Below are 19,799 nucleotides of genomic sequence, written 5' to 3'. Positions count from 1 at the left end.
GGGTGGCCAGTCCTCTTCCGGCTGTGCCGGGTAGAGATTATAACAGAACATGGCCAAGATGTTGAAATGTTCATAAATGACCAGCATGGTCGAATAATAATAAGGCAGAACAGTTGAAACTGGAGCAGCAGCATGGCCAGGTGGACTGGAGACAGCAAGGAGTCATCATGTCAGGTAGTCCTGGGGCATGGTCCTAGGGCTCAGGTCCTCCGAGAGAGAGAAAGAGAGAGAGAAGGAGAGAATTAGAGAACGCACACTTAGATTCACACAGGACACCGAATTGGACAGGAGAAGTACTCCAGATATAACAAACTGACCCCCCGACACATAAACTACTGCAGCATAAATACTGGAGGCTGAGACAGGAGGGGTCAGGAGACACTGTGGCCCCATCCGAGAACACCCCCGGACAGGGCCAAACAGGAAGGATATAACCCCACCCACTTTGCCAAAGCACAGCCCCCACACCACTAGAGGGATATCTTCAACCACCAACTTACCATCCTGAGACAAAGCTGAGTATAGCCCGCAAAGATCTCCGCCATGGCACAACCCAAGGGGGGGGCGCCAACCCAGACAGGATGACCACAACAGTGAATCAACCCACTCAGGTGACGCACCCCTTCCAGGGACGGCGAGAGCCCCAGTAAGCCAGTGACTCAGCCCCTGTAATAGGGTTAGAGGCAGAGAATCCCAGTGGAAAGAGGGGAACCTGCCAGGCAGCGACAGCAAGGGTGGTTCGTTGCTCCAGAGCCTTTCCGTTCACCTTCCCATTCCTGGGCCAGACTACACTCAATCATATGACCCACTGAAGAGATGAGTCTTCAGTAAAGACTTAAAGGTTGAGACCGAGTTTGCGTCTCTGACATGGGTAGACAGACCGTTCCATAAAAATGGAGCTCTATAGGAGAAAGCCCTGCCTCCAGCTGTTTGCTTAGAAATTCTAGGGACAATTAGGAGGCCTGCGTCTTGTGACCGTAGCGTGTAAGGTCCCTCAGTCAAGCAGATGTTGCACAATCCAGGTGTGGAAAGCTCTTAGGGACTAACCCAGACAGACTCACAGCTATAATCACTCCCAAAGGTGCTTCTACAAAGTATTGACTCAGGGGTGTGAATACTTATGTAAAATAGATATTTATGTATTTAATTTGCAAAAAAATGCATTCAGACTATTTCCAGGGAAACACATCATCCTGATATACAGTACCAGTCAAAAGTTTGGACACAGCTACTCATTCAAGAGTTTTTCTTTATTTTTGCTATTTTCTACATTGTAGAATAATAGTGAAGGCATGAAAACTATGAAATAACACATATGGGATCATGTAATATAGAAAAAAGTGTTCAACAAATCAAGATATATTTTAGAGTCTTCAAAGCAGCCACCCTTTGACTTGATGACAGCTTGATTGTAAAGCTTAATGACACCTTTACACACATTCTCTCAACCAGCTTCATGAGGTAGTCACCTGGAATGCATTTCAATTAACAGGCATGCCTTGATAAAAGTTAATTTGTTGAATTCCTTTCCTTCTTAATGTGTTTGAGCCAATCAGTTGTGTTGTGATAAGGTAGGGGTGGTATACAGAATATAGCCCTATTTGGTAAAAGATCACGTCTACATTATGGCAAGAACAGCCCAAATAAACAAAGAGAAATTACAGTTCATCGTTACTTTAAGACATTACGTTTATTCAAGTGTAGTCACGAAAACCATTAAGCACTATAATGAAACTGGTTCTCATGAGGACCGGCACAGGTAAGGAAGACCCAGAGTTACCGCTGCTGCAGAGAACAAGTTCATTAGAGTATACTGCACTTCAGATTGCAGCCCAGATAAATGCTTCACAGAGTTAAAGTAACAGACTGCTGTTCAGAGGAGACTGCTTGAATCAGACCTTCATGGTCGAATTGCTGCAAAGACACCACTACCAAAAGACATAAAAAAACAAAGAGACTTGCTTGGATCGAGAAACACGAGCAATTGATCTGTCCTTTGGTGTGATGAGTCCAAATTTGAGATTTGAAATTTGGTTCCTACCGCCGTGTATTTGTGAGACACAAAGTAGGTGAACAGATGATCTCTACATGTGTGGTTCCCACCGTGAAGCATGGAGGATGAGGTGTGATGGTGTGGGGGTTCTTTGCTGGTGACACTGTCTGTGATTTATTTAGAATTCAAGGCACACTTAACCAGCATGGTTACCACAGCATTCTGCAGCAATACGCCATCCCATCGTGTTTGTGCTTAGTGGGACTATCATTTGTTTTTCTACAGGACAAAGACCCAACACACCTCCAGGCTGTATAAGGGATTTTTGACCAAGAAGGACAGTAATAGAGTGCTGCATCAGATGACCTGGCCTCCACAATCATCCAACCTCAACCCAATTGAGATGGTTTGGGATGAATTGGACCGCATAGTGAAGGAAAAGCAGCCAACAAGTGCTCAGTATATGTGTTAACTCCTTCAAGACTGTTGGAAAATCATTCCAGTTGAAGCTTGTTGAGAGAAGGCCAAGAGTGTGATAAGCTGTCAAGGCAAAGGGTGGCTACTTTGAAGAACCTAAAATGTGAAATATATTTTGATTTGTTTAACACTTTTTTGGTTACAACATGATTCCATGTGTTATTTCATAGTTTTGATATCTTCACTTTTTTCTACAATGTAGAAAATTGTATAAAAAATAAAGAAAATCCCTTGAATGAGTAGGTGTGTCCAAACTTTTCACTGGTATTGTATATGTATATATCTTGTTAGATAGAATACTATATTTCCTTTGACGTAGTGATGCTGAACGTAAGAAATGGCTCAACATGCCCCACTCTCCCCTACTGTTGTCTTGGTTGAAAATATTTATTTGCATTGCTGTGCAACTTTGTGACTTTCTCAGAGAGCATAGGAGAAGGTTCCCTTTTCTGTCCGATATTTGTTGAAAACCTGTATTGTGGATATGCACCTGCTATATCTTTTTGCTTCATAATGAGAACATAAATCAAATCTCGCTAAGGAATAAAAAAAATATGAATAACTTTTATCAATAATAGACTTTGAGAACAGAGAGAGCAGTGTACGTAACACAGCACACTAATGCCATATTCACTTGGTATTCTGGAAAGCCTGTTGGGCAAAACAGAAGTCAATTTGCTGATCACTTTCAGGACAGAAAATGCTAAAGATCCAATCTGTTTGCTAATTCAATGGCAAAATAAAAGCATACCATGTCCGCAAAATGCTCCATTGGCTCTTGGCTTCCCCCAGCCTATCTGTCTCTCAGAGTTATGAGCAGCCTTTGGTTTTCTGCTCTCTGAAAGCAATCTCTCACAGCCCTACAGCCCACTCTCAATGAGATTGCCGCCTTCAGAATTAAACATACACCATTTGCATATTTATCTTATTCATTTAGTTGAATTTGTTTATTTGGAACACCAGAGGACAAAGAACAATGGAGGACAACTCTAAATGCGTTATCATTTTATCTGCTCTTTATCTGATCCTTTTTGTGACAACTTTTTCTCTCCACAACAAACCCCTTGGTGGTTCTATGTACAAAGTGTACACAGTCCAGTAAATCGGAATTGGAAAGACTAAGCCTGGGGTTACATTGCTTCATCTATTGTTTTTGTTTGGACATCTATTGTTTTTGTTTTGGAATCCGAGTGATAAAATATGCACATGCATATGTAAGGTCTTTATGCTATTCTCAGTGGACATTTAACAGCGTTTAGTATTGGGGGGAAGCTTTTACGCATCAAATGTTTATGCCTCCCTCAAATGTGCTGCTCAACGTGTATGGCAAGCCAAACAGCGAGGTTGGGGTAGCTGTCTTTGTCACAGCTGTTGTCTGTTTGGTGTTTGTTGTCTGCTTCAAGGAGCCCTTGTCTTGTTATACTGAACTTGTTATTCATACCGGGAAATTGAAGTGCTCGTCTCAAAGCAACTCTACCCTTTTAATTGTAGCATACAGTACGTTAGCGATCCAGCCATACAATTATTTCACATTATATTTGGAACAACAAGCCCAAAGATGAAGCTGTCTCTGAATTTGGAGTCAAAAGTCACAATAGTTGTTGGATGTTAACACTGTTCAAATTGTTAAAGATTCTCATCTGTGTCCCAGCAGTACTTCTCACGCAATCACCTGATCCTTTTACACGTTTTACACATTCTCTCTACAGTTGTGGTTACAAGCCTTTTGTCAGATTTCTATTGGTAGTACTCATTTGGGTTTTTGCACCTTTCCCCAGTGATTGTCATTCCAGTGTTATTGTGGCTGCTGCCAAAAGTCCTCTATATTTATTGAGATCCGGACCCCGAAAGCTCCTGGCAAAATAACTGTATTGTAAGCGGTATTTGTACCTGCAGTGCATGCCTAGTGCTAAGAAACATCATGTGTTGAATGTTTAAAAGAGTCCGTCTTTATTCGTTGCCATAGAGCTTTGCACCTTTTGCCCGGTGCCTAATTGTTGAGGCTAACAGAGTCTTTTCAAACTGCTGCATTCGATTTGTTGTTAATTCCTTGGAAGGTGCTTTATTTCTTCTTTGTAACCTAGAGAAACACTAATTGTATCCTCTGAGTGTCATTTGGACATTTGTTTCACCTCCTTTCACAATTATATATTTTGTCCTTTGATTATATCAATATTTATCTCAGTCCTTCAGAATAGTTCATTTTTTTTGTTAGGGATTGTTATGTGCTATAAATGTTTGTAAAATAGTTTATCAATGGAATCACTTTTGTTTTTGTAGTTTATATGCTCCCTGTGAATATTGTTATCAAGTCAATGTCATTCTGCTGAAACAGTGCCCTTAGTAATGCCATCTTGTACATGAAACTACTTGTTCTTTACAGTACTTTTCAAGACAGAGCTTCCACTTTGTCAGATGTTTATGCTTGCCAGAGACATTTTTATTCACCCTTTGTTTTGGAGAACCTTTTGTGGTTTAATTAAAGGCAATGTCTTGGTTTGGATTTTTTATGCTATTGTCAATGAGCAATTCAAAATGAAGTTAGTGGTGCTAGGATTTCCAGCTGAGCCAGCATAGCTTTAAGCTTTGATGGATTTGTCTGCTTACTTTGTAATAGCAAGACCACTAAAACTTGTGAGAGGAGCTATAACACATCCTTTTTAAATTATAGGTTTCAATGTTAATGCTTCTACCAAAACAGTCATTTGCGTCAATTGGATTCCCAATGTAGTCTATACAGCCTACTCAAAACAATACCCTTTTAGAAATGCTATTTTCACAATGCCAACGCCTCAATCTAATGGCTTCAATGAGATAATGATTATGAACATGTATTACTTTATTCTCCCTTGCGTTGTACCAGAACAGCACCATCTTCCATCTCTGTAATGGATAGTGGATGTAAAGTCATAATATGAACTGACACAAACTGTATTATCCCCCGACTGAGGATACATATTCCATGGCCCAGTCTTATCATGCATCTCTCTTTATGATGCAGCATAATGAAAGCATTTTTCCTGTGCTGTGCTGGGTAGGATAAATGTAAAAGTACTGCACTATGGGTAAAATTCAGACCAGAGATACGTACATCATTTAACTTTATTACCTTTTTATGCACTTTTCTCATATGCACATTTTGACCTTCAACTTAAGCATGGAAGAAATGCAAGTGCCAGCAAGGTGAGCGTTTGAGAAGGGTGCAATTGTGGCTCGCAATTAGGGGTGTTCCTGCATGTGGGCATTCCTGCATCTGCAAGAACCCCTCTTTATACTTCTACTGGTCCATTTTTAAGCTATGACTCTGGTACACAGGTGGGACATGGGGGCGTTCCAGTACAGTAGGTGCCAGTATTGCACCATAAAGTTGGATGCTAACCGCCGTTAAACCCTACAGAAGAAGAAGAGGTAAGGGCGACAAGCAACAACAATAGCTGTTGGCATTGCTTTCCCACAGCTCTGTTGACGACGGTGAGGGCAGGTGTTCGGCAGGCGGAAGCGAATGACACTGTGTGTTAGTTAGCTTGGAGGACTGCGATACAGAGCAGGCAGGAGGCGGGGACCACACCGGTAGCTAGCTAGCTAGGACACCGGTAGACAGTGTCATTCGACCCCTGGAGAACTCAGATAATACTTGTATTTCCCTTTTGACCCACATTTTAATTGCATAGACAATCTGGGCATTCACGCAGGAACCAATGGGATGCCCACATGCAGGAATGCCCTGAATTGGTGGCTGCAATCACCCACTATTGACATGTTTGGTGAAATTAAAGATATGGAGATGTGGCAGAGGTGTGTCTATAGATACACCGTATTATGGCCTTGACTTATTTCCTTAAATAATTCCATCACCTTTACCCACGAGGAAACCATGAGTAAGGTCTAGCAAACCTGCCTGTTCCAAGTGGAAATAGCATCTAGGACTACTTTCTGTTTTGCGATTGAAATAACACCATTCTCCATGCACTGTATATGATAAGAGCTATTGATAAGAGCTAGTTAAATGAGTAATCTGTTTGGATAAGGGGATTGTAAATATAGGCTAAATGACAATCTATTTTAGAATGTTTTATTCATATTCCACAACTTTCCCTTTTTCCTTCAATTTGTATGCAATAGCCTATGTTAAATAATATGAGCCACTATCCATAGCTCAGGTAATAATCCCGTATATTTAACTGCCAATTTAGTGTTTGTTCTATTACATTGTTTGATTTAGCCTACCTTTATTCATTTCTTCTGTAAACGCTGTCACGTCCTTGTGGTTGTGGCTGATGGTCAAGTAATAGTGGATGCTATTTAATGAAGGCCAAATACAAATTGTAGTATAAAATACATTGGGGCATGTAGGCTAATTAAATCATTAAGGAGCTCATTTATGCTGCTCAAATCATTACTTTGAACTTGATGCACGGTGCAGGACTGGAAACTTGCTATCACACAGTTCCATGATCAATGCGGGAAATTAGGGTATTATAATTATATTGTAGGCTATACTACTTCCGTTGTCAAACCACTTTTTTTCATTCGTGCGTAAAGGCTGTATTTTTACATGGAGTAGGATTCATGATTATTCCCTAAACATGAATAATAATATGTAAAATCAGTGTTTTTAAATCTACCCATGGGTTCTGAAATGGAGACGACAAATATGCACATGTTTTCATTGCTATCTTTATATATTCTCCATAGTCTACATTCAAGATCAAATTCAAATTAAAGGTACACCATATTTCAAGGGATTTCTTCCCCAAAAAACTCCCTGATCTGATTAGTAGATTTTGGTGTTGAATTTAATTTTTTCAGTGCACACAAGGGAACCACGCCCTCAAATCTTGTTAAATGCCTCCATAAGGTAAGTCTAAATATAAACTACTGAGAAATGAGTAGGGAAGGCGTACATTTCGTAAGTCTGAATCGGCCTGTCTAAGAATAGGGTGCGTTTGGGACTTAGCCAGAGTCATGTTGGTTTAATGAATTGTGATAATACCATTGGATGTATGTTGTTGTTATGTGACTTTCATACTTTCCATCTCATGAATCCATGTATTAATCACTTCCTGAGAGAGGGTATAACTGTACGTCTTGTATAGAATATACTGAAGATAGACATGTTTTATAAAAGCTGAAGAATTAGCTCACTGTTCCAGCTATTATTTTCCATTCGTACCATAGCATGATCAAAATATGAAAATGTAACAACAATCTGCTGTTAAAACGTTTACAGACTCCAAAACATGCCAGCATGTTTTACATGTACCGTATGGCTAACACTGATCCAAGGCAAGCAGTACAATATGTTGCGTAACTCACAACTCCAATCAGCTCCCTTAATGTTATTAGAAACATTCATTAAAGGTCACATTTAGTGGTACAGGAATGTGGATATTAGCACAGATGCCTCAAGTTTTCAGTTTCACTATCAAGATTTTGATACAGCTACACATTTTTAACCTTCAGGCAATGTAAATAATCGAATCCACATCTTTTATAATGAATTATGCATTTGTTGATGTTTCTTTTCGATTAACACTTAAAGTGTCAACATGATCCATTTGTAATTGAGAACAGTCCGTATGTAATTCCCATGGGACTGCTATGCAGGGGTATATAGCTCTCCCTTTCTACTTGCCATATTACTGTAACGATTACATATGGCTATTAGTATGGTGATGGCAATGCAAATTGTAGAAGGAAAAAAACTTGCTCTATAAATTCCTTAATCAACTGCAGAATTGGTCAATGGACATCCAATGTATTCCACACATTTCATCCAAACAGAGGACACATCACATCGTCATTGTGATGAGCGTTTTTTTTGTGTGAATTCTATAGCGGGTTCAACCTTCTTAAACCCGGACGGGGACTCGGGCACGGAGGCCGACAGTGAACCTCAGCTGACCTTTTACACTGACCCCAATCGCAGCAGGCGCCGCAGCCGAGGTATGAGAAATGGTAACGCCAACAGCGCGTGGGGCTCAGGGGGTAAGGAAGGAATATTATACTGTACGGACATCATCTGATTTCATACTCGCATGATGACAATAAAAAATGCATATGTTGGAGGAGATGAATGGACAACAAATGTATGTGTTTTACAATGCTTGAGTTCAAACACATACACATAGATTCAAACATTCTCTCTTTGCTCGTGATCATGGTTGATGTTAACAATGTGCTTTGTTCTAACCCGTTTGAGTATGTGTACGATTTTGAAATCTGCCTAACTTGAGACAATGATGTTTTTAGCATTGTAATGTTTGAAATAAAGGAAGCGATTGGCTTGTATTGTTGTTGCGTGACCGTGAAAGCGCATGGTACCAACAGTATGTTTGTGAGCATGCTACATGTCCTTGGCGCTGTGATGTACAGTAATGATGTGGGGAACCAAAATAAAAGCATCTGAACGACTAGATATGGCATGCCTGCCTCAACATCCTCAATACCACCTCCAACCAATTAAGATTTTGCACAGGTGTCATAAACAAAATAACCAACAGGTTAAAATTGGTAAAGCAGTTAAGAATAGAATGTGCATTTCTACACAAACCGTGAAGCTAATCAAAATAAATGTTGACTTGATGAGACATTACTTTATTTTTTTTATATTTTTTTTATCTGGATACCTTAAATCATGTTACTGAAATGCAATACCATCTGTAGATGTAAAAACAAACAAAAAAGATGTGCAGACAGAGAGTGTCATAATGATGGGATTCATTTTTCATTCTCTTTTTGTTAAAAAAATGTAATGGATGAAGTTTGTGGCTTTGTGTCACATTGCAAAGAAGGGAATTTGAATTATAAGATTATGTTCCCTTGTTAGCAAAAATGCACTCAGTAATAAGTTCCCTATATGTGGGGGAATTTGTTTTACAAGTTAGGTCTCGGTATTACTCTGCAATCCTTTGTTTTTAAGGATTAACTTAAGCTATATTTTGAATTAAGAAGTTCTGCCTGAGTTATTTTAAAAATGCTAAAAGGGACAGTAATCGAGGAACATTGGATAGGGATTAAGAATCACTTCTAACAAAGTTGAAGGCTGTTATTGGCTTCCTATAATACAGGTCTGATGTGTGTGTGTGTGTGTGTGCTGTACGTAGGACATTTCGCTTTTTTTTGGGTGGGGGGGGTAGATCAGCTTTAAATTGCAGATAGATTGTGGCTTCTATTAATTTAATTGTCTCCATTTCCAATCCCCCATATTTTTTTGTAAAAAATAAAAAATAAATATCTGTATTTACAGTATGTTAGCAGGCGTGCTATAAGTAATGAACTCTGGTGGGGCTGCACCAAACCGGATGGCAGGAAAGGAGAAGAAAGAGGCAAAGCAACCTCTGAACTGCTCTTATTTGGGCTATTTTCTTTTTTTCCTTCAGCACATATGGCAATAGTACCCTTCAAAGGAACACTTTTATTGCCCCACCAGCTCGACTTGACTAGCCAAATCTCCCAAAGCTACCGGTTTGATACAGAGGTCCCTTTCATGGGCAGAAAGTCCAGTGATGACTTGTTTGTAAGCGACTCCCTTGGTGGAGGTGCTGGAGGGAGTAAAGGGGTGCTTCCCAAATGGCACCATATTCCCTTTATTGTGCACTACCTGACCCTATGAACCCTGTTCAAAAGTAGTGCACTATAAAGGGAATAAGGTGCCATTTAGGAAATAGCCACAGTGTGGTTTCAGCATCACATGCTTCCTCTTTGTTGTCTGTGTCCTTCTTTTTTTCCAGCAGGTTCCCCACGAAGCCCCATCAATAAGACCACCCTGACTTTGATCAGCGTTGTCAGCTGTGTGATCGGCCTGGTGTACTCCTCACACCTCTCCTGTGGCCTCAACGTCCGGGTCATCCTCCATGTGCCTGAGCACCTCATCGCAGACGGTAAGGGGCGATCGCCTGCCCTCCTTAAAACCACAGGAGTATAACTGTATGGCTCTCTGCTACCCCACTCCCAGACAAAGGGAAATGGGGAAATGACACTAGGCTGATTCCTCCCCTCTCCCCTCTCTCCTCCCATGTGAGACCACAACAGATGTGCCCTCAAAGCATCAAAGCACAATCAGGCCAGGTCGTCGTGACCACCCACTGTATCATCACTCTCTCTCCACTTTCTGTGTGCTTGGGCTGGCTCGCTAATGAATTTCAGGGTAGCTAGCACCTGCAGAAAAGCACTGCAGGCCAAGTACTCACTCTTGGCTCATTGGCATTTTTCAGCCATCATGGGAGCTGGCAGTCCAGATATATTATGGGGTGTGACTTGCCTTACTCATCCATCATTCCGGGTTTGATTTGATTCCTAACCACAACTGTGTTCCATGGATACTCCAGGTGTTATTATCATTCCGTAAGGCATCCAGGGGAGGCAACGTTGAAAAGAGATGAAGGATTGTGAATTTGCCTTTTGAATCGCAGGAACTCAGATCGATTTAGAACGTGTCCATAAATGTCTACACAATCTTATCAGACTTAATGTAATATTGTAGTTAAGGTGATAACAATCTAGGTTTTTGCCTAGGAGAAATCCATATTTATGCCACAGCTGTGTATGCAATGCATCTTCAGAAATATGAAATGAGTTGCCGGAACATTGTGTCCTATCCATTTCATTGCTGTTTTTCATCCGGGGAAATGTAATACTCAGAAAATGTATTCTTTTTTGTGCCTTGTGATAGGTCTCTACTCACAAACTGTTAAATAGAAAGGTTGATAGAACTGCTGATGTACAGTACTGAACCTTTAATTGATCAGGTTGGTGCCTAAACTGTGTGTTTTCCAACAACCAACAACCCTTTCCTTTTTTTCTTAGGGTCCAAGTTCATTTTGCTGCAAGGCAGTCAACTGGATGCGTCTGACTGGCTGAACCCGGCCCAGGTGTTGCTATACTACCAGCAGAATGCCAGCGGGCCTTGGATCAATGAGCTGTGTGGCCGCCGCATTCTGGACCCCTGTGAACACCAGTGTGATCCAGAGACAGGTACTATACCTCATAGTGCATGCCACCGATTCTCACACTCCAACTCTGGCAACCAATTACATCTGTCTGCACTTTCATTGAACTTCAATATTGCGTTTACGTTAATTGTATTGTATTTATTTTGCCAGAAAAGGTATACATACAAATGTGCACTGGATCCCCAGAGGATTGCACTTAAAAAAAATAATTAAAAAAAGTTTCTCAGGTAGTTCTCAAATGTATATGAATGTACAGAAAACCAGAAAGATCCAGAACGGAATGGAATGATGTATTTGAGGTTGTATCACAAGCAGACCTGGCTTCAAATACATGTGTATTTGACTATTTGTTATTTATAAACGTTTTTTTCTGTGTTTCTAAGTATTTGAAAATATACAGCCCAGTACTTTTATTTTAGTAATTGAATGGTTATTTGTAGAAAACCAAGAGGTCGACCAAATTGTATTTGTAAGTATTTTCAAATATGTATTTCAAATACTATTTTCAAATACCTAGGTATCAGTGGCGCAGTGGTCTAAGGCACTGCATCGCAGTACAAGCTGTTGATTCCACTAGAGATTCTGGGTTCGAGTCCAAGCTCTTTCACAGCCGGCCACGACTGGGAGACCCATGTAGCGGTACACAATTGGCCCGGTGTTGTCCAGGTTAGGGGAGGGCAGCAGTTGTCCCATCGTGCACTAGTGACTCCTCTTGTGGCAAGTCGGGCGCAGTGCTCGCTGGCTGACATCTGGGTTAAGTGGGCATTGTGTCAAGAAGCAGTGCGGCTTGGATTGGAAGGGTTGTGTTTCGGAGTACGCACAGCTCTTCACCTCTCCAGAAACCTTTGATGTCTTCACTGTTATTCTACAATGTAGATTATTGTAAAAATAAAGAAAATGAGTAGGTGTGTCCACATTTTTGACTGGTACTGTCTATATATATTAGCAAGACACCCCCAATAAAGGAGTAGTTCTGCAGGTGGTGACCAAAGACCACTTCTCAGTTCCTATGCTTCCTGGCTGATGTTTTGGTCACTTTTGAATGCTGGTGGTGCTTTCACTCTAGTGGTAGCATGAGACGGAGTCTTCAACCCACACAAGTGACTCAGGTAGTGCAGCTCATCCAGGATGGCACATCAACGCGAGCTGTGGTAAGAAGGTTTGCTGTGTCTGTCAGCGTAGTGTCCAGAGCATGGAGGCGCTACCAGGAGACAGGCCAGTACATCAGGAGACGTGGAGGAGGCCGTAGGAGGGCAACAACCCAGCAGCAGGACCGCTATGTCCGCCTTTGTGCAAGGAGGAGCAGGAGGAGCACTGCCAGAGACCTGCAAAATTACCTCCAGCAGGCCACAAATGTGCATGTGTCTGCTCAAACTGTCAGAAACAGACTCCATGAGGGTGGTATGAGGACGTTTGGCATTTGCCAGAGAACACCAAGATTGGCAAATTCACCGCTGGCGCAAACTGAGCACATGTGACAGACGTGACAGAGTCTGGAGACGCCGTGGAGAATGTTCTGCTGCCTGCAACATCCTCCATCATGACCGGTTTGGCGGTGGGTCAGTCATGGTGTGGGGTGTAATTTCTTTGGGGGGCCGCACAGCCCTCCGTGTGCTCGCCAGAGGTAGCTTGACTGCGAGACCATATGCTGGTGTGGTTGGCCCTGGGTTCCTCCTAATGCAAGACAATGCTAGACCTCATGTTTTTAATTTTATTTTTTATTAGCAGGGTCTTGTAGATGCGCTGGAGCCAGTGGGTTTGGCGACGAGTATGAAGCGAGGGCCAGCCAACGAGAGCGTACAGGTCGCAATGGTGGGTAGTATAGGGCTTTGGTGACAAAATGGATTGCACTGTGATAGACTGCATCCAATTTGTTGAGTAGGGTATTGGAGGCTATTTTGTAAATGACATCGCTGAAGTCGAGGATTGGTAGGATGGTCAGTTTTACAAGGGTATGTTTGGCAGCATGAGTGAAGGATGCTTTGTTTGCGAAATAGGAAGCCAATTCTAGATTTAACTTTGGATTGGATATGTTTGATGTGGGTCTGGAAGGAGAGTTTACAGTCTAACCAGACACCTAGGTATTTGTAGTTGTCCACGTATTGTGACGGCCCTGAATTTTTCTGAACCGTCTCAGTGCAGCTCCTTCCAATAGGGCGCTTTCCCTTTAATTCCCAATTAAATAGCCAGCATCAGCTGCGCAAAAAGGGGGTTGTGATGGAGACGTGAAGGAGGATGTGTTCATCCCTCAGTTCCCGACGCTTCTCTATTCCATTGTTTTGTTGCCGATAAATGTGTGTTTTGTAGCCTAATGGAGTTTACCCAGGATCGGATCCACTCTTTGCGTCCGTGGACTACACCTCTCCGTTCTTCGTGGCCTTTCTCCGCTGGAGATCTATTGGCGGATTGGATATTCATTGGTATTGGTATTTCATTTGTTTTGATGTCATGTATACGGTGATGATTTATGTAGTTAGTTGTAGTTGAGGACTTAGTAAGAGTTGATATGCTTTAACCTCTTACACTTATGGTGGCGCTATTTCATTTTTGGAAGAAAAACGTTCCCGTTTTAAACAAGATATTTTGTCACAAAAAGATGCTCGACTATGCATATAATTGCTACTGTTCGAAAGAAAACACTCTGACGTGTCCAGAAATACAAATATCTTCTCTGTGCGTGCCCTTTAACGTGAGCTTCAGGCAAAACCAAGATGACTTGGCATCCAGGAAATGACAAGGATTTTTGAGGCTCTGTCTTTCATGATCTCCTTATATGGCTGTGAACGCAAGAGGAATGAGTCTGCCCTTTCTGTCGTTTCCCCAAGGTGTCTGCAGCATTGTGACGTATTTGTAGGCAGATCGTTGGAAGATTGACCATAAGAGACCACATTTACCACGTGTCCGCCCGGTGTCCTGCGCCGAAATTGGTGCGCAAAAGTCACCTGCCAGTATTTTTCCATGGGAGAAAAGAGAGAGAAGCAAGCTTCCATGAACTGCATGTCAATGAAGAGATATGTGAAAAAACACCTTGAGGATTGATTCCAAACAACGTTTGCCATGTTTCGGTCGATATTATGTAGTTAATCCGGAAAAAGTTTCACGTTGTAGGTGACTGCATTTTCGGTTCGTTTCGGTAGCCAGGCGCAATGTAGAAAACGGAACGATTTCTCCTACACACAGACGCTTTCAGGAAACACTGCGCATTTGGTATGTGGCTGGGAGTCTCCTCATTGAAAACATCAGAAGCTCTTCAAAGGTAAATGATTTTATTTATTTGGTTATCTGGCTTTTGTGAAAATGTTGCGTGCTACATGCTACACAAAATGCTATGCTAGCTTTGCATACTCTTACACAAATTAGTCAATTTCTATGGTTCAAAAGCATATTTTGAAAATCTGAGATGACAGTGTTGTTAAGAAAAGGCTAAGCTTGAGAGCAAACACATTATTTTAATTTTATTTGCGATTTTCAGAAATCGTTAACGTTGCGTTATGCTAATGAGCCTGAGGCTTAGTCACAATCCCGGATCCGGGATGGGGAGTTTCAAGAGGTTAAAGTTCTATGGTAAAATAATTGTTATATGGATTGTATGATTAATACTGGGTTTACGCTACACTGAATGAACGGACAAACATTGCGTGACAGAAGTCACTTGAGTTCCCTGAACTCCTTTACCGGGCTGGACTCTTTTTAGGCCCGAGGTACAGGACATTTCTGGAGGAACCAGAACTCATTGTTATATTATTATATGTGTGTGTAATCATTGATGTTGCTAATACAACCCACGCAAAAGAATAGTTGTTTTGGAAGTTATTTCCAATGTTTTAAGGGTTTATGAAAAGTTTATTTCCATCCTGACTTTTACGTAAGTCCTTTGTATTGGTGTAGACTTGACGGACCAGATGGGACTCATTCCCTCCCAAACTAAAAAGAGAAACCAATGTTTTCTCTGGTAGGCACAACCTACCTGGCACCCCTATAAATAATAACCTCAAGTCAAAACCGTTACATAAAAAATGGCTCACCAGATGGGACAGCTCAACATTGAGAACTAACCAAAGCAAATCTTTTGTGTGGAATTAAAACAATATATTCACCCCAAGATAATGTGCTCATTTATGTCATACCTGTCAATGGGAATACACAGGGCCATTCTGACCATCAAGCTGACAATACAAATCATAATGTGAATGGAGATAATGGAGTTGATTTGGGCCAGAGCCCTGGGAATCTGAATGCTTGGTCTGAACTACAGGCCACAGGAGGTCTAACCAGTTACTCACTTATTGACATGGATCTGTGTGGAAGTACTGAGCTAACCCTCCCTCTGACACCCAACCTTCCTCCATTGTCTGGTTTATCTCCAGAGGTTGTAGTCTTACAAATTCAAGGTGACATCCTTGATATTCGTCGGACTCAACAACATCTCCAAATTCTTACCCACCATAAATTCAAATGTCTGAGGGAAGAGCAACAACAGAGTGCCATGGAATTCAGAAACTCACTGAGCACTCTAACCCACACGCTGACAGAGCTCAGTGAGAGTGGAAGACGGGAATTTACTGGTGCCATGGACAGGCAGTTTGACTACCAACGAAACCAACTCACTGCCACTCTCCAATGGCGCCTGCAACATCATCACACTGAGGTCCTCAAGGACGTTAATTCTGTTTTTTTCTCCCATGGTTAACACTGTAGACCACTTGCAGACAGAGCTCTCTAATTCCTCAATCCCTCCTAGCTCGTTTGTTCATGGTGATTTGAGTAGATGTCATGTAGGGGCAATGCCCATTAAATTGCAATTTCCCACCTTTGGGAAAAAAGATGACAGTCCTGATCCGCTAATGTATCTAGAAAGATGTCGTGACTTTCTTGCCCTCAATCCCCTGGCTGACGAAGAACTCCTTGCCACATTGAGGAATGTGTTGCATGGGACAGCTCGAGACTGGTGGGATGTGGCACGTCTCACCACTACCTCCTGGGCTGACTTTGAGGCCAGGTTTTCCTCTGCATTTCTGTCTGAGTACTACACCGATGAATTGGCAGACAGATTCAGAAATCGAGTACAAAGAGAGAAAGAGAGTGTCCGTGACTTTGCATACGGTTACCACTCCCTGTGCAGAAGGTGGAAACCTGGCATTGAGGAGGAAGAGGTCATTAAATTGATCTTGAAGAACATCAACCCACTACTAGCCAGTCAACTCCGAGAACGAGTCACCACTGTCGATGGACTGGTTCGCTTGGGACAGCAGTTTGAGAAGGACAGAGAATGCCAACAGCAATATGACCAGAGAAAGAAACAGAGACCCAAACAGCTACCCAAGACAGACCATCAACAACAGCCAGAGTCTCCAGCCAAGACCCCTCTCATGTTCTGTTGGAGATGTAGCCAAAAGGGACATTCTTCAGCTACATGTCCAAGACCGTATTAAGTAAACCCGTCCAGAAACCACAAATCACAACAGGCCAACACACCTAACGCTTTTCACAGGAATGACCATCCTACTCTGGGTGCTTTAACCAGAGCTGATATCCCAAGAGTCACTGCCTACGCCCCCCCCCATCGACATCCCCTTCCTTTCAGTTAATACCGAACCAACTGGTGTTACCCCTGTCCATAGGCCCATGGACAGGAAGAGCCATCTTGGATACCGGGTCATCCTACACACTGCTCAATGAGAAACTGTGGAAGGAGGTTAAAGGTCCACAATACAACTGGAAGCCGTGGACAGAAGGTCCACTCTATCTGGCTGATGGTGAGGCTAGACAACTACTTGGATGGAGTGAGGTAGAGGTCCGCCTGTGTAACCGCTCCTATATGATTCCTTCTGTTATCCTACAAACCAGGAACCTTGCTTTTCCTGTCATGTTGGGAATTGATTTCATGTACTTCAGTGGTGTCCAGATTGATATTGCACACAATTGTTACTGGTTTCCATACAATCCGAGCAAGAAGCATTTCTTCCCATCAGAAGCTACAAAGTTACATGATTGGGGATCAAATGTGGCAGTCTTCTCTGCCATTGCTCTGGTACCACTAACCCTTGCTAATCCTTCTGATGATCTCCTTTTACCGGCTGTGAGAAGAGCTCAGCTGGAACAGCCAGAGGAGTTAAGGCTGTTGGAACAGCTACAGAATAATGCTGATGTATGTAATTCAAAGCTAGGACACACCGGGCTCCTGAAGCACAAAATATTCCTTACACAGGAAATGCCGATCAAGCAGAAGCCATATCGTTTGTCCCCAGCAACGCTAATCATCCAAAAGGGACTCATTAATGATATATTAACACAAGATATAATAGAACGTTCCTCCTCTCCCTGGGCTGCTCCTGTTGTCCTCATCCCAAAAAAGACTGGTGGTCTTGTGATATTGTGTGGACTATAGGAAGACCAACAATGTTTCCCAGACTGATGTCTATCCTCTTCCCACCATCCATGAGATCTTGGAGTCATTGTCTGGCGCTGTTGTGTTCACTACCCTTGACCTCAATAGTGGTTATTGGCAGGTTGAGATGGACCAGGAAAGCAAGGACAAGACTGCTTTTGTCTGTGCTGAGGGCTTCTTTTCCTTTAAGGTGAGACCCTTTGGATTAAAGAATGCCCCTGCCACTTTCCAAAGACTCATGGAGATTGCGTTAGGTGAGCTCAAAGGGAAGATCTGTTTCGTCTACCTGGATGATATAATTATCTACTCCCAGAACAGAGAACAACACTTTCAAGATCTTCAAGCAGTGTTGGACAAGCTAAGAGAAGCTGGTCTGACCTGGAATATGAAGAAGAGCAACTTCTGCCAAACCTCCCTGAAGTTCCTTGGGGATATTGTGTCTTTTGATGGCATTCATGTGGATCCTGAAAAGACAAAGGCTGTACAAGACTTCCCTGGGCCAACCACACTCAAGGCCCTTCAACGGTTCCTTGGTATGGCTGGATGGTACCATCGGTTTGTGTCGAACTTCTCCCAGGTGGCAGAACCCCTCAACGCGTTGAAGCGAAAAGGATCAAAATTCCAATGGACGGCAGAGTGCCAGACCTCCTTTGAAACCCTGAAACGACACCTCGTCACACCTCCCATTTTAGGTCATCCCAACTTTGATTGCCCTTTTGTTGTTTACACTGATGCAAGTGATGTTGGACTTGGTGCTGTCCTAGTCCAACAGACTGGACTTGGCACTGAAGAAGTGCTCGCGTTCGCCAGTCGGACATTGAATGGAGCAGAATGGAACTACTCCACAACCGAGCAAGAGTGCCTTGCAGTTGTCTGGGCTTTGGAAAAGTGGAGGTACTGCCTGGAGGGAAGACACTTCACTGTGGTCACTGACCATTCCTCCCTTGTGTGGGTGGCCCTCATCTTACATGTGCTACGGTCCTGTCAAGCAGTCGGGACTCACCAAAAACTGACTTTCCCATCTCTGATGAGGCCATATGGAAAGCCCAACAGGATGATCCAGAAGTACAGGCGTTGTACCAGACTATCCTGGAAGATGGAGAAAAGATGGTCAATCCTACCACAAAGCTGACCATCATGGAAGACAAAGTCTACCGTGTTGTACAACTACATCACAGAACCCTCTACCAATTGTACATACCTGAAACTCTACGCCTACAACTGCTTCAACATTTTCATGAAGACCCATTAGCTGGTCATTTGGGCAGGTTCAAAACCTACAAGCGGTTGCAAGCGTTACTGTACTGGCCACATCTGAGCATGGATGTGAAATTACACATCCGAAACTGTCAGGTTTGTCAAATGTACAAACCAGAAGGTAGAAAGCCTGCTGGCAAGTTGCAGCAAACGGTGGTTACCCGACCTTGGGAAATGTTAGGAGTGGATTTGATGGATCCATTTCCTAGAAGCTCCGTGTACATGCTTGTTTTTGTTGATTATTATTCAAAGTGGGTGGAACTCTTTTCCCTGTGTCAGGCCACAGCAAGGACAGTCTCTAACATCCTTACGAAAGAGATCTTGACTCGCTGGGGAGTGCCTGATTACATCCTGTCTGATCGAGGTTCCCAATTTGTCTCTGATCTCTTTGAGGAGACCTGCCAAAGATGGAACCTGAGACAGAAGTTGACCACAGCCTATCTCCCACAGACCAATCTCACTGAGAGAGTAAATCAAACCTTGAAGACAATGCTTGCTTCCTATGTAGGGACCCAGCACAAACACTGGGACAAGCACCTTCACGAGTTTCGATTTGCCCTGAATTCGGCTGTGCAAGAGACCACTGGAGTCACACCTGCAGAGCTGAACCTAAGTCGTCCCCTCCGAGGACCCTTGGATATGGTGCTACAGCCCCAGCAGCTTACTCCAGATGCTGCTTGCTATGACCAGGTAGTCCATCTCCATGACTTGAGAGCTCTTGTCTCAAAGA

The 19,799-nt window shown here is 42.7% G+C and overlaps 1 protein-coding gene across 5 annotated transcripts in view; it reads left to right on the top strand.

The window, feature by feature from the left end:
* Positions 1–19,799, top strand: part of LOC135514189 (astrotactin-1-like) — a 278,864-nt gene that overhangs the window by 70,470 nt on the left and 188,595 nt on the right. For 3 of the 5 annotated variants that reach the window (XM_064937496.1, XM_064937480.1, XM_064937514.1), the window contains exons 5-7: positions 8,309–8,458; positions 10,204–10,353; positions 11,279–11,446. In XM_064937496.1, coding sequence (XP_064793568.1) covers positions 8,309–8,458; positions 10,204–10,353; positions 11,279–11,446 — 468 coding nt within the window. The remainder of the gene's footprint in view (positions 1–8,308; positions 8,459–10,203; positions 10,354–11,278; positions 11,447–19,799) is intronic. The other 2 variants (XM_064937505.1, XM_064937488.1) reach the window with 2 other exon arrangements.

The sequence above is a fragment of the Oncorhynchus masou genome, chromosome 3 (genome assembly GCF_036934945.1).
Source record: "Oncorhynchus masou masou isolate Uvic2021 chromosome 3, UVic_Omas_1.1, whole genome shotgun sequence".
NCBI classification, from domain to species: Eukaryota; Metazoa; Chordata; class Actinopteri; order Salmoniformes; family Salmonidae; genus Oncorhynchus; species Oncorhynchus masou.
The sequence above is the reverse complement of the archived record's forward strand: the minus strand, read 5'-3'. Positions and strand labels throughout refer to the sequence as shown.